We start from the raw sequence: 13,481 nt of genomic DNA, 5'->3' as shown, positions 1-13,481 counted from the left end.
CAGACTGATGTTGAATCTCAAAAGATTGACCTTAGTCTGGTGATAGCCAAACTAACTAGTAACATTATTTGACTAGTAGAGAAATGCTACATGGCCGTCATCATACTCAAGTACATCTAGAGACTCTAGTAGGCTAAAAGTTAGGGTTAGAAGTGATTCAACTTCTTTACTCAAGTAAAAGTAAGTACAAACTTTGAAATGTACTTAAAGTATAAAAGTAAAAGGTATTCAAGCCTTTTTGAAGGACTATTTTATCAGTTGTTTCTGCTAAAAGAAGTGGACTGTGGCCTACAATGCATAACTAGTGTCCCCATGGCATTTCACAAAAAAATCAACTAGTTGTTGCCTCCTACCAAACCAGGTAGTGGGGGCAGTTAAGCACAAACATCAAATGTGGTATATAAACTCACAAAGGAGGTCTGATATCATAGGCGCCTTGGATTTGGCCCATGGGATCCATGACAGCCATTTTTAAAAATGCCGACAAGTATGAGTTTTGTTAGGTGAAAAAAGAATTGAAAGCAACTAATACAGTTGCATATTTAACCAGAGATCTCTGTCATTCTTCACAGACTCATAAACATCAAATATTACTTGTTTAAATGATCAGAAATAACAAATGTATACAATTTGGCCCCTGCGATACCAAATAGTATAGGCTACTGGATGTAGGCCTAAGTTTATGAAGTGTGCTCGAATGTGTTCTCAAAATTAAAAATCATTCAAGAATTTATATTTGGTCATTTAGCTGACTTTTATCCAAATCTTTCAATTAACCACATCATAATCAATAGGCCAAAATAATGATACACTGTATGTGTTTTTACAACATCTTTGCCCGAAGTTCCTAATTCAAATACAGCAGAACTGAACAAGGACATCACGTTTCGTATTTTAAAGTTCTGTTTGAAGGCAGCTTTTGTAGACGTTATTGCTTTTATGAGCTTATGTTGCCTCGCAATAACTTATGCATTCTCTTGCAATCATTTTTGCTCTCTCTCGCAATAGTTTTGCATTCCCTCGCAAATTCAAGAGAAAAATAAGTACATTTTCGCCTCTAAATGAATTACAACCTTGGCCCTTCAGGGCTTCCATAAACAGTGCCACTGCACCACTAGGGGCAGAGTTGTCGTGGCCGAGTGGTTAAGGCGATGGACTAGAAATCCATTGGGATCTTCCCGCGCAGGTTCGAATCCTGCCGACAACGATCGTTTTTTTCCGCTATTTTGTTTCTTTCTACAGCAAAAGATTAGCCTAGAAATCTCGACGCCCCTAGCGGCTTGGCTGGTCAGGCCAACAAAAGAGCGAAAAGCAGCTGTGGGGCTACAAGAGACATATTCGATTTGGAAGGGGTAGCCTAGGCCTAATTTAGTCGACACTAAATCAACTGCTAAATTTAATTATTGTGCTGTTTGTAGGCTTATGCAGTGGCGGACCGTGCGTTCAACGGTAGGCCTTCAATGATGACTATTTTTTGGCAAAAAAAATATATATATATTAGGGGTGCATATTTTTACATTAGGCCTACAGCGTTAAAATGTGCAATTTCCCAGCATTTCACAGTATGGCAAAAAAAAAAAAAACGTTTTCTCTTTCTAACGCGAGTGTGGGCTAACTATTTTCGTTAGGCCTACATGTTCTGAGCTGAATTCCGCATTTATTGGTTAAGAACATCTTTTAGCACCCGGCCATCAACCTTATCAGCAGCATGGGTTAGACCAGACTATAGTCTACTTGAAATACATATTGAAAAGTAGGCTACAAATAATGTGTAGCCTATGTGTTACAATCCTTCTTACTGCAACAGGATAGTAGCCTAGTCCAAATTTGGCCTAGTCGAGTGCTTAATGTTAAGGGACAGTTCTATGAAGTTTGGTGGTTTATTTTGGAATTTGGACTCATTTGGATGGATGTAAAATTGGATGTAAAATTTGGTCAAAATTAAAATCAGGTTGATTAAATAAATGAGAGATGAGATTTGTATCACATTTTATGAAATAAAACAGTGATGTCTTGCTGAAAACACATGATTTCTTATCTGTCCTAGAATGCACCACATGACTTTACCACATGTAATAGCCTATATTATTCATGTACAGTCATGTGCAGTCTTCATAGAATAGCCTATATTCATGTATGAACAGTCATAGTCCAGTAGCCTAGGCTAGCCTATGTCTTGCCTTAATGCATATGTGGCCTATATGAACAATCTTTGTCCTGCCTTAGTCTTCATTCATAGTATTCATATATAACAGGCTTGTCCCGCCGTATACAAATCCAATTTTTCATTTGAGAAATTTTAAACAAGATTGTTCCAAAAGTTTTTTTTCATTCGCAATGAACTTAGTCTTCGTTGTGTAGGCCTATAGGCTAGGCCCTACTGACTAGCCTAATTAGAATACACTTGTTTATAGCCTACACATTTTTTTGTGAATATTTCCTCCGAATAATCAGACTTGGTGTGTAGCTACTAGCCTTTCTTCATGCATATTTGTGTACAAATATAGCCTATAGCATAGTAATATGTAGGCCTACGAACAGACATATGTCCTACCATACAACTAAAAAGCGTTTTGCATAGACAAAAAGTCCCAGAAGTCATACACAGAATAAGAACATGAGACAAGCGTTCATTTGAAAAATTGTGAACTTTTACTCAAGTAGCCTAGGCTATTTTAAGGAATAGATGCAATATTATTCACAAAGTAGCCTTTATTACAAAAATATGACATAACAATAGTACAGGCACTTTATATCACAGGAAGTTGTAAAATGTGTGCTCACCAAATTCCTTCCCTCCTTAGTTTGTGCAGCCACTGCACGTAAACTGGTAGTCTGCCTATCACCATACTAAACTCAATCTTTTAGATAGATAGATAGATAGATAGATAGATAGATCCTTTATTGATCCCCAAAGGGAAATCAATCACTTAATTAATGAATTAATTAAATTAACAAATTAACAATTTAATTTAAAATAATGTTTTAAGATTGGACAGTATGGGTAGTCTGCACTTCTACTGCACAAGAGGAGTGATCAATGGGCATATTCAAATGACTGTAAGCTTTGATAGTCCTTCAACCAATCAGACCGACAATCTGGGTGCACCTGGTGGATAAGACAGTTTGTGATTGGACCCAGTAAACGTGGACAGGAAGCAGGAGAGATAGAGAGATAGATGTGCAGGTTTCCAGCCTAAGCTGCAGGGTGAAATCCAAATCGTCGGCAGATCAGGCTGGGTTGTAGGCTGGCGTTTTCAGAAAAATGGTGGAAGCTAAAATCGCTTTCACAACGACTGTTAATTCTGATTACAATTACAACACAAATTCTGATTACACTCCATGAACTTGCATATGGTAGCCTATATTATTTGGTATCACAAGAGCCACATGGTATCCCTTTTGGAATTTTTAATTATTCAATATTTAAATATAGGGCATATGAGTTGGTGTGAAGAATGTGTAATATGAAGAATATCCAAATCAGAGGCACCTAATTCTAAATCTGATCAGGCCCCGTTTATGGGTTTTCTTTTGTACCAAATGTGTGTGCTTAACTTCTCCACTAGTAGGCTAGATGTGAATGTACAACCAAAGGTATATGCAAGATTTTTTACCAAAAATAATTTTGATGGTTAACAAACTTGTAAGAGGGAGAATCGCGAGCCCTCTGCATCCCCAACGTAGCCTATGGAGAACCAGCCGGGCAACTTGCTTACCAATGTCCCAGAGAATCACAGATTGCTTTACGGCAATTGTGCTATTAGCCTACAATATCTCTTACATCTAATACTATTTACATTACATCTTAAGAAATTCTTTGCTGGTTTGTAAACAAACCCACATGTGTTCTGTCCAGGAGGAAAGCTGCCAGTAAGGAGTGGTGTTAAACATACAGTACTACCAACTAGTGGGAACCAGTGACACATTTGTTTTGACAGTGTAATGTATGAAGGCTGTATCTTACAACTGGTACCCTCTATAGTTAATTAGATTTCTGAATACAAATGCCCCAGCATGATCTGAATGTCATGAAAAAGTACAATGTAGGCTATAGGCTGTGCAAAGATGAAAAAAGGCACAAGTCACAGACAGTGACTTTTTGTTGGTGTTTTGATTCCTCAGATTATTGCCATTCCCAAGTATACAATTCATCATAGACCTTATGCTTTGGTAAGCTACTGACTTTGGGGCAGATTTTACAAAATCTCTCCCCATCACCGTCAAATCGCTTTACCGTATACTTCCGTTTCCAGTTGAAGTACGAGGCATAGCGCTTCTTATCCTCCGCCAGCCTCTTGAGGAACTCTCCAAGCTCCTCTAATGTAGGGAAGTCGTCCACATGGATGAAGGAGTCTTTTGGTGCCACCGCCTCATACTGTTCCCGTGGTGGACCAAGAACCACAGGCACTGCTCCACCCATGAAGCCATTGTACCACAACTTCTCTGTGATGTAGTCCTTGAAAATGGAGTTCTCAAAAGACAGGTAGAAGTAGCACTGAGAGATCGTGTCTAACATAACCTTTCCATCAAGGCGCTTATTCACTGCAGCCCCATACACATTAACAGGTATAATTGTTTTCAGCCTGTTGTAAACAGCAGTTCTCTTATGGTGGGCTAAAAAATTGCTCACAACCCAACAAGCCAAAGACGTCTTTTTCTTTGGTGCAAAATCCTCAGCTGTCATTCCAGTATGAAAGTCCTGAGGTACCAAACTACCATATGGTGTGTAAAAATCTGCATCACGGCGGTAAGACATGGTGTAATTAAAGTGTCCAGCATAGGGCTTCACATTCCCATTATTTTCTGGACTTTCCAGTGAGAACCATACCCACCTCTGCCCCTGTGGTCGGGGCAGGGTCACGGGCAGACTTTGCTGGCCGCTCATCAGCTCACGGTTGTGGAAAACCACAAAATCTGCCTGAGAGAACATGGATCGATCGTCCACCAATTTGCAGTCTGGTATGCTAAACCTCTCCCAACACACATTGCCATCCACACTAGATTTTACTCCAAAAGGCCAGTACCACACTAAAACAGTTGTGACATTGATGTTCATGCTAATGACTTCAGTTTTAACTATTGAGGTAATTTTCAAAGGCAGTGAAGGCCACTGGATAAGCAAACTGGCAAAAAGCGTGAGACAGACTAGAATCATGGCAACCAGAAGTGTCCATCTGTGACTACAAAAGTCCAGCATATTTGTTTTCTGATTGTATTTGCTGTGGAAACAAAACAACAAAGAAGCATAAATAATAATAATAATAATAAAAAAAACGATTAAACAATAGAGTGGCTGTATCACAATATCACTCAGGAGTTGGAAAAGCCTTCCCTACTCTCCCTTCCTCCTCATTCCACTCTCACTCGTGACATATTGCTTAAATGTACTGTATGGTAACCCTTTACCTCAAGATTTTATCTCAGTTTCATTTTCTATAGGCAAACCTTTCACTGCATATACGCTGGCAAAATAGACTGTAAACATATGAGGAAGCTTGTTTAGTTTGTAATAAGCAAAATATGCACTCTTTGTTCTACCCGTATTTTAAATCATCCTTGCTTCCTTAAATTTTTATACTTCCTCTTCCTTCAAACTTGCAAAATGCTCAAATTCGACTAGATTGTGTGACAGAACAGCATTATCTGACAATGCAACCACTGACAGGAATACATTAAATCTGAATGTTTTACAAGCAGAACACATTCAAATACTCAAAAACATCACATCAGATATACTTAACTTGTGCATTTTATTGATTACTTAAAAGTGAAAATGTGCTTAAGCACAAGACGTACAACACGAGTATGTTCATAGGAAACATTTTGCCATTATTTTCCTGACTTTTTATCTACAGCATTGACCGGTTGACAAGTAGTACTGCTGCCCGCTATTTAACTGATAGTGTTTCAGTCAGTGTTCTTCACACCGTCAAGTCTGCCCTGAAATTTGTAATAAATATATGTGGTAAGAATGTGTAAGATATTGTAGTGTTCACTTATGGTTGGCGTAGTCCAGATAGAGGCAAGGCAGCTTTATTTGTATAGCTTCAAAAGTTAACCTATATCTCTCTATAATGTAGATTACACCAAACTGTTATGTCTTCATCTCTGTGCTTAAAGCACTTTGTGCTGCACTCTGGGCATCAAAAATGCACCAAATAAATAAGCACCTACTTACTAAACATCATTTTGAGCCGTGTCAGGCGAGTAAGAACTCAGTTTACGTAATATCTGTGACACACATATCTCAGTGTCTTTTCAGCCCCTGAGTTCACTTTTTGAAATATTTAAGCTTCCTTACCTTTTGACGGGAGTGTAGTACACCTAATTGTCTCCTTAGGAAGAACTTGCCCTGGCTGTTACACTTGAGTGACATGGGCGGTATTGTTGATGAAGGTATTATTCCGAGGTTGGATGCCACCACCCACCCACCCCGCCCCATCACTATTGCAGGTGATTTGATTCTCTAGGGAGCTCAATAGAAAGTAAATAACTTCCCAAACTGATGGTCAAATCAACCAAAACTGATATTGTTTGCACCTCCAAGTGGTCGGTGACATAAGCCTGTGTGAAAGAATATATCACTTATTCTTGTTCATTTGCCCTTATAGCAAACTAAACAGTGTAGGCTAATCCAAGGTTGATATACAATAAATAACAAAGTGTAGTGGAAACTGGAAAAATAGTTGTTCAGTAGATACTCCTATATCTGCATACTTGTCAAACCTGTTTGCCAGGTTTGTCTTGTCAAAAGATACATGGTGGGATGGTTTGAAGATGGTCTGGAAGCTTAGGTTAATCGTTAATGGGTTTGAAACTGATGGTTTGGATGCTTAGATTGATGCTTTGAAGATTCTCCAATATCAATAGGAATGTACTGCAAAAAATCAGCCCGGAGCTCAGGTAGATATGCTCTTGGGGTAGGGAATTTTCAATGGAGCAAAAAAAGCAGGTCCAAGGTCCATGTGCCTAATAACTGCATTAGTTACATGTTACCAGAACAGGAAGCAGCCTGTCTTTCATTGAGGAGTGTTTTTAATTGTTTAGAAACCCAAGGTTAATTATTTGGGAATATATAACAAGTACCTTCCCCGTCAGCTGGCGAAGAAAGAGTTTAAGTGTTTATTGTGACTTGCTGCCTATGTGCTTGTGTTGTACTCTGTGCCTGTTTGTCTATTTAGTTTTCTTCGCCAGCTGATGGGGAAAGTACTCGTTCCTGATTCTTGTCTTTATTTTTCTTGCCAAATGTAACCCCTAGGGGGAGTATTGAGTAAATTACAAGTTAAACCTAACTTTGGATATTAACCCCCAAGATGACTAGCCTGGCATGCCCTCCCAGTGACGTAGCCTAACACCTTCGGCGTTGCTGTCGCTGGTCTGGCCAATTGCTCATCGAGCAGGATTTCTGAATTCCCCAAAACTGCGGAACTGCCCCCTTTGGTCGAGAGCAATCAACTTTGAGCAGCTCCAACGGCTCTGGGTAGAGGCGTGTTCAAGGCAGAGGAAAGAGTGTTGTGAATGGTTTAAACTCGGCAAACTCCTTTCTGACATCGACCAGTAGCAAATCGAGGCACTTAAAGGAGGCGGGTCAACCAAGCGCTTGGAGAAACTGTTGAGAACAGGCTCTTGGTCTCGCCTTTCATGATGGAGAAACTGTTGAGAACAGGCTCTTGGTCTCGCCTTTCATGATGGAGAGCCTTTAAAGTCGATGGTAATCAGGCTACAAGATGACCAGCAGGCTTTCCCAATAAAGGGATATAAAGATGGACAGAGAGGGACTGGAGTATTGTCAAAATAAAGACAATGTTTATTGCATTTTTAAACATACAATGAACCAGACAGTAGGCCCTCAGGGCAACAAATTCACAGTTGAGGGCAATCAATAATATCACAGCAAAAGTGTTTGGATGAATAGCACACGGCAAACTTAAGACATAAGAAATGCCCCCCCCGTCACAGACACTAAGTTTGGAATCATTTGGATATTTCCTTTTTTTTCCCAAGAAATAGGGTGAATAGGAAATATTTTAAAGGAGCAAGACATGAAGTTCTTGCTAGAGCTATATAGGCTAAAGATTTTGTTTAGCTTTTGCTGGTACTAGAGCAGACAGGCAAATCTGAGTTGTATAAAATACAAATACTTTTTTATTTCTTTTCTTTTTTTCTTTTCTCATTATTCATTCACTCATTAAAACCACGAATAAATAACAATAAGATCAAAAAATACAACACAGACATTTACATTGAAAGTCTGACGTTATCATTTATTTGCCTCGGGTAATCGGGCATCATCACCTTAAGAGTTATGGTGAATCTGTGAAAAGATGCCCACAACCCATACCAATGTTTTAAGTATGCTGGCTTAAATACCCTATGTGGGTAATATGCAATACTTTTTCAACTTCTTTTTCTTTTCTTTTATTTGGTGCAATCACACAATACATCTTATAGAATGTATGGTATTATCTCCTTTAGCCTTTATCCAATAATTACATGACTGCTTGCTCCTGTGTACGACAAAGCAAAAATGTTAAACAAGAAATTCTGGATAATAAACTTAGAACATATTTCCACTGACAGCAAACCAGTTTTTGAACCGAGAAAACACAAAAGGGCTTAGGGCGCTCAGGAGTTTATAAAATAGTACTCCGGTGCTCTTCTGCTACGGGTAAGGTGAGAATCCAAAAGCAAAAAAAAGATTTGCAGAGGCACTCCGAGATTTTTAGGAAATATAAAAAGCCTTTATACATGGCAAACACTGGATTAAAAGCAAATGGGCCTACACGTTGCGGCCATATTTGCCTTCATCAGTTCTTGAACCGGTTCCGTTTAGAATTCTTTGAATTGTGGTGCTATAGTGAACCATTTCCACCAGTTTTGAACTGAAGCAAGGACGCATCGTCAACAATGGGTGTTGCATGCAAAAGTTAATGAGATTAATAAATGGGAGAATGATATGAACAGTGTCCCGTCAAAACAGCAGAAATTATAGCTGCTAAAAATGCTGATCAACATCTGCAGTATAATGCTGATTGACTGTTTTGTTTACTCAGTTGATATGGACAGAAAACCTTTCGCCTTTTCCCCTCTGAATGGCATAATGACACGCACCTCGGTTCTCAGGGTTTTATTAGCTGTGGGAAAGATTCTTAACTCCTATTAATCCTGTAGACTCCACCAACCCCTTTAACTCTCTGTCTTACAGATATTGTAGTAGGCATGCTGTACTTTAGTATTGCAGTGCGGTAGTCATGATGCAATCTCCAACAACCATTTTTAAGGGATTTTTTTGCAGCCCAGTGCCTATAAGTGCATGTCGCGAGATAAAGGTGAACTATGCAAGTTTCCCCCTATGGCACCTGTGAGCGGAAAAACCACACTTGCAAGTTTGTGCCACTGGGCCGGTGGCACTGACAAACAGAAAGTCTCCAGCCTCGCGATCATGCTCATGAAAAAGCAGACTGATCGATTGAGGAGTGTTAGAAAATATACACGCTAAAGCTGTAGGAGAAACTCAGAGAAACCTGCAAGCATAAAACGAGCGAAAACGAAAAGCAAAAGCGAAGACACAGTAGAAATTGCCAAACCTGCATAATTCCTCTTTAATCGTATCTTTGAACGACCACCTCTCTGGCAGAGAAGTAAGTAAGTAAGAAAAATGTATTTGTATAGCACATTTAAAACCAAAGTGCTTCACAATCAGTATATGAAAAATAAATATAAAAACAGTATACAAGAATAAATAGAGGGACAAAAAGGAAAAAGACAAAGAACATAGACAAAAGATAGATACAATACAAGGAGAATGATACCCAGGATCACATGCAAGGTCAGTAGCTATCAAATGCAATACGGTAAAAATGCGTTTTAAGCGCTGATTTAAAACCAGTCACAGAAGCCATGTTTTTTAGCTCATTGGGCAAGCTGTTCCATAGCCTACGAGCTAACACACTAAAAGCACGGTCTCCTTTCTGTGTCAGACGTGATTGTGGGGTGTTAAGCAGAGACTGAGGCAGATCTTAATATAAGGATAGGATCACTTTGGAATGTATGTGGAGATAACATGTCCACAACATACACAGGTGCTAAAGCTTTAAAAACAGTCAATGCTACTTTGTACTGGATTCTGTATTTGACTGGGAGCCAGTGGAGAGCAGCCAAGACTGGTGTTATATGTTCCCTTTTCCTAGTACCAGTGAGAAGTCTGGCTGCTGCATTTTGAACCAGTTGTAGACGTTTGAGGGAGTATTCACTTACTCCAGTGTAAAGTGCATTGCAGTAGTCAAGTCTATTTGTGATAAAAGCATGTATAAGGCATACATCTGTATAGAGAAGCCTGCAAAGCCCCCCTCCAGGTCTACTATCAAGAGCGACCTCTCCAGCTGAAGTAAGCAAAAACCTTACTGAGCTGCAAACAATGCTGGACACCATCTAAGGATTGCTGTTAGCCCCGGGCTGTGCGCTGGGTTTCCCTGTATAGCCCAGGCCCGGGCACCTGTGGTCTATCCTGTCCGACCTCCATGACAGGGAGAAGATGCCTCTATACTCGATGCTCCAGGCTCTGCTAAGGGACTGTTTGGAAAAGCGATCTCTAGCCCACCGATAACACTTCACTTGCTCATCCCCCTCTGGACTAGCCTAGAAATCTAGACGCCCCTAGCGGCAGCAAATGTAATTTGGCTGGCGGGGCAGTCTAGGCACGATCCATTGAGACAGGGAGCTGAGAACCCCCAGCACCAGCGGGCCAATCACAGCGTGTATAGAGTCGGTGGGTGGGCTTAACATTATGGTGACTGACATGCGACCAGAAGTTGCGACGGTAACGCATCCTGTTTTTTGAAAACAAGAAGATGATTCGTTTAGCGTTATCCTATTGCGTGGAGAGGGAAGGTTACGCATCCTGCTACTTGAAAACAAGAAGATGATTCGTTTAGCGTTATCCTACTGCGGGGAGGGAATTTGAAAGACAACTGTTTATCCCACCCCTCCGATTGAGCCCTGCCTACGGTGAGTGTCCAGACCCTACATCTTGATGTGGGTCTGGCTCGTCAGGCTACCTCTGGACGGCTCCCGCTGCACAGCCAGCCATGAGCCATAAGCCGGCCATGATCATATATAGGTGGAAAAGTCCAGCTTCAGAGAGTAAACGTCCCACCACTGTACCTGTGCCAACCATTCACTTAAACAAGCTGATTCTAATTATTAGCATAACTCTTCAGTCAGGTAGAGCAGCTAATTGAAGAGATCACCTCTGTTAAGTGCTCAGGTAAAACCAATACATGATTGGATTTTTACTCTCTAGAGCTGGAGTTTTCTAGCCTGACTCTCGCCAGACCCTTGTAGTTCCGCCATGCTCCACCAGAGGCGTTTCGCTGAGCTCCACACAAGGGTCTGGACGCGAGGGCAATCCAAACCCCTAGCCAGTGATCAAAAAATGAGCAGCCAATCAGGAGCGCCGAAGCGAGTGTTTGATTCAAATAACAATGGCGGCACGCAGCGAGGAGTCTTGTGCTGACATTGATTCTGCTATTTCAACCGTTTTGTCGAATCTATCGAGTATTCATTCTTTCAGAGAATAGTTTTGAAGACATTTATTGGTGGCAAGGATGTTTTTACTCTTCTTCCGACCGGGTTTGGCAAGAACTTGAAGAAGCCTAGCACGTCATTCAAGATAACAGGCAAGTGGTTTATCAAATCACATGCGAGGATGTTTTACAAGGACCCGCCTTCAGAAATACATCTCCTATCGAGAAGTCCCAGATCCTTGTGTGAAGCAGACGGCGAACTACAGGATCTGGCGAAAGTCAGGTTAGGAGTTTTCCACCTCTGAGTTTGATGTGCCGAACTCGAGTCCACAAGGGCTCTGCCTCGCCCCCAGTCCCAACCTTCTCCCCCACTCCAGCTACCTGGCCATCGAGGGTGGACCCGAACATCCGTAGATAGCGGCGTCGGTCAGATCTGCTCCTGTCTGGTCAGTTGGAGCCTTGAGCTATGTCAACCCCGTCAGCACTGGTGTAACACCATTTCCCTGGGTCTGAGCAGGTCTTACAATGTCTTGATGGGAGAGCCTGTGCCATCACATTGACTGTGACTACGATCATGCATGAGCCGAGGCATAAAAAAATATTCCTCCCACACCTCCATCATGAAGCCACATGCATGTGATACTCCGAGCCCCTGTGGGTGCCCTCACACCTTTGCCTCTTTGAGCTCTGATATGCACCATAAATCACTCGATATCACTCGCCTCGCTGCCCACCTGGACACCTGGCAAGGATGCACAGAGGGTGCTTGCTTGCCAGGTGAGGGAGCGGGTCCAGCACATTGTGGGAAAGGTCTACGCGCTGCAATTCGTTTGCCCCCCCCCCCCCCCCATTACGTTTCATTACAATTAAACACCCCCTGTCCCTCTAGCCCGACTCCAGCCTGTCTGCGCACTTCCGCTCAATTTCTTTTCCCTTCAGTACTACGTCTGGGATACCTTGATCCACTTTCGTTTACTCCGGCAAGTACACCTCCGCCCAATCAGCGAACAGAGGGCGTTCCTGAGAGCGATTACATTTAAGTTTCAAGCATATCGTTATCGTTGTGTCCCCTGTGGTCCCCCGTCCCCTATGTCATTACCAAACATTAGTGATTGAACTCCAATGATTTCAAACTTCAGACAAGCGTTCACAAACCAGGAAATAAATGTTTGCCATGCGAAGAGAGTCATGGTTTCCAGGCTACTGTCCCTCCCCACTGCGCTGTGGTTTTGAGGCAGGAGGTCTGTGAACTGGCCTTGATGCAGGCCATTCTGCTGGTCCTTGCAGAGGAGTCAGAAGAGGTTTTACAGCAGATACTTTATCGTACCAAAATGGCAGTCCCAGGCAAATGTTAGACCCGGGACGACAGATGAAGGCCTTTTTGAGACAAATGCTGTTCAGAATGAATTCTTAGATTTTGAACAGTGTTCGACAGAGAGATTGACTTGTCACCGCTGACCTTGGGTAGGCGCTCTTTCACTTTGTAGTAACGTTTAAGCATGGCAGTCTCTCCGTTTTGCAATCGAGAACAGAATATGTAAATTCTCTATCCTCCCATTTGGATTATCATTTTCTCACAGAACATTCTCAAAGTGAATTGACCTGGCTCTGAACTTGTTTTTATCAGTATGCTCACGATGTGAGCAACACATTCTGGTAGTGAACTCCCCACATACCATGTGTGCATACCATGTGTGCACTGTACATTGACGATAACCACTGTGGCTAGGCTCTCCACCTTCAGCCGCGCTTCTTATCCGTTACCATGACCCCGCCCCGCGTCCAGACACTGCTACCGACCGGTAAGCTGCTAGTGTCGACCTGCACCCATTGCGCAAACACACCGTGGATGCCTATAGGTCCCATTACATCACATCACATGGTTTGGCATCGCAAGAACTGGTCTGCCGCTGTGCTCAGTATAGCTCTGTTTGCCCACACTTTGCCCGCATT

General features: G+C 41.8%; 1 protein-coding gene and 1 non-coding gene across 2 annotated transcripts; one reads left to right on the top strand and one right to left on the bottom strand.

The window, feature by feature from the left end:
- The first annotated feature begins 1,125 nt into the window (after positions 1 to 1,125).
- On the top strand, positions 1,126 to 1,207 carry trnas-aga (transfer RNA serine (anticodon AGA)). Its single transcript has one exon. It is a non-coding gene; the product is annotated as a tRNA-Ser (tRNA).
- Positions 1,208 to 2,716: 1,509 nt separating this feature from the next.
- Positions 2,717 to 6,393, bottom strand: LOC134077805 (alpha-(1,3)-fucosyltransferase 7-like). The gene is made up of 2 exons (XM_062533446.1): positions 6,305 to 6,393; positions 2,717 to 5,222 (listed from the first exon to the last, which is right to left on the bottom strand). The coding sequence occupies exon 2, from the start codon at positions 5,198 to 5,200 to the stop codon at positions 4,127 to 4,129; it is 1,074 nt and encodes a 357-aa protein (XP_062389430.1). The 5' UTR covers positions 5,201 to 5,222; positions 6,305 to 6,393; the 3' UTR covers positions 2,717 to 4,126.
- Positions 6,394 to 13,481: the final 7,088 nt, after the last annotated feature.

The sequence above is a fragment of the Sardina pilchardus genome, chromosome 4 (genome assembly GCF_963854185.1).
Source record: "Sardina pilchardus chromosome 4, fSarPil1.1, whole genome shotgun sequence".
In the NCBI taxonomy this organism is placed as follows: Eukaryota; Metazoa; Chordata; class Actinopteri; order Clupeiformes; family Clupeidae; genus Sardina; species Sardina pilchardus.
Note: the sequence above shows the minus strand (reverse complement) of the source record. Positions and strands in the feature narration are given on the sequence as shown.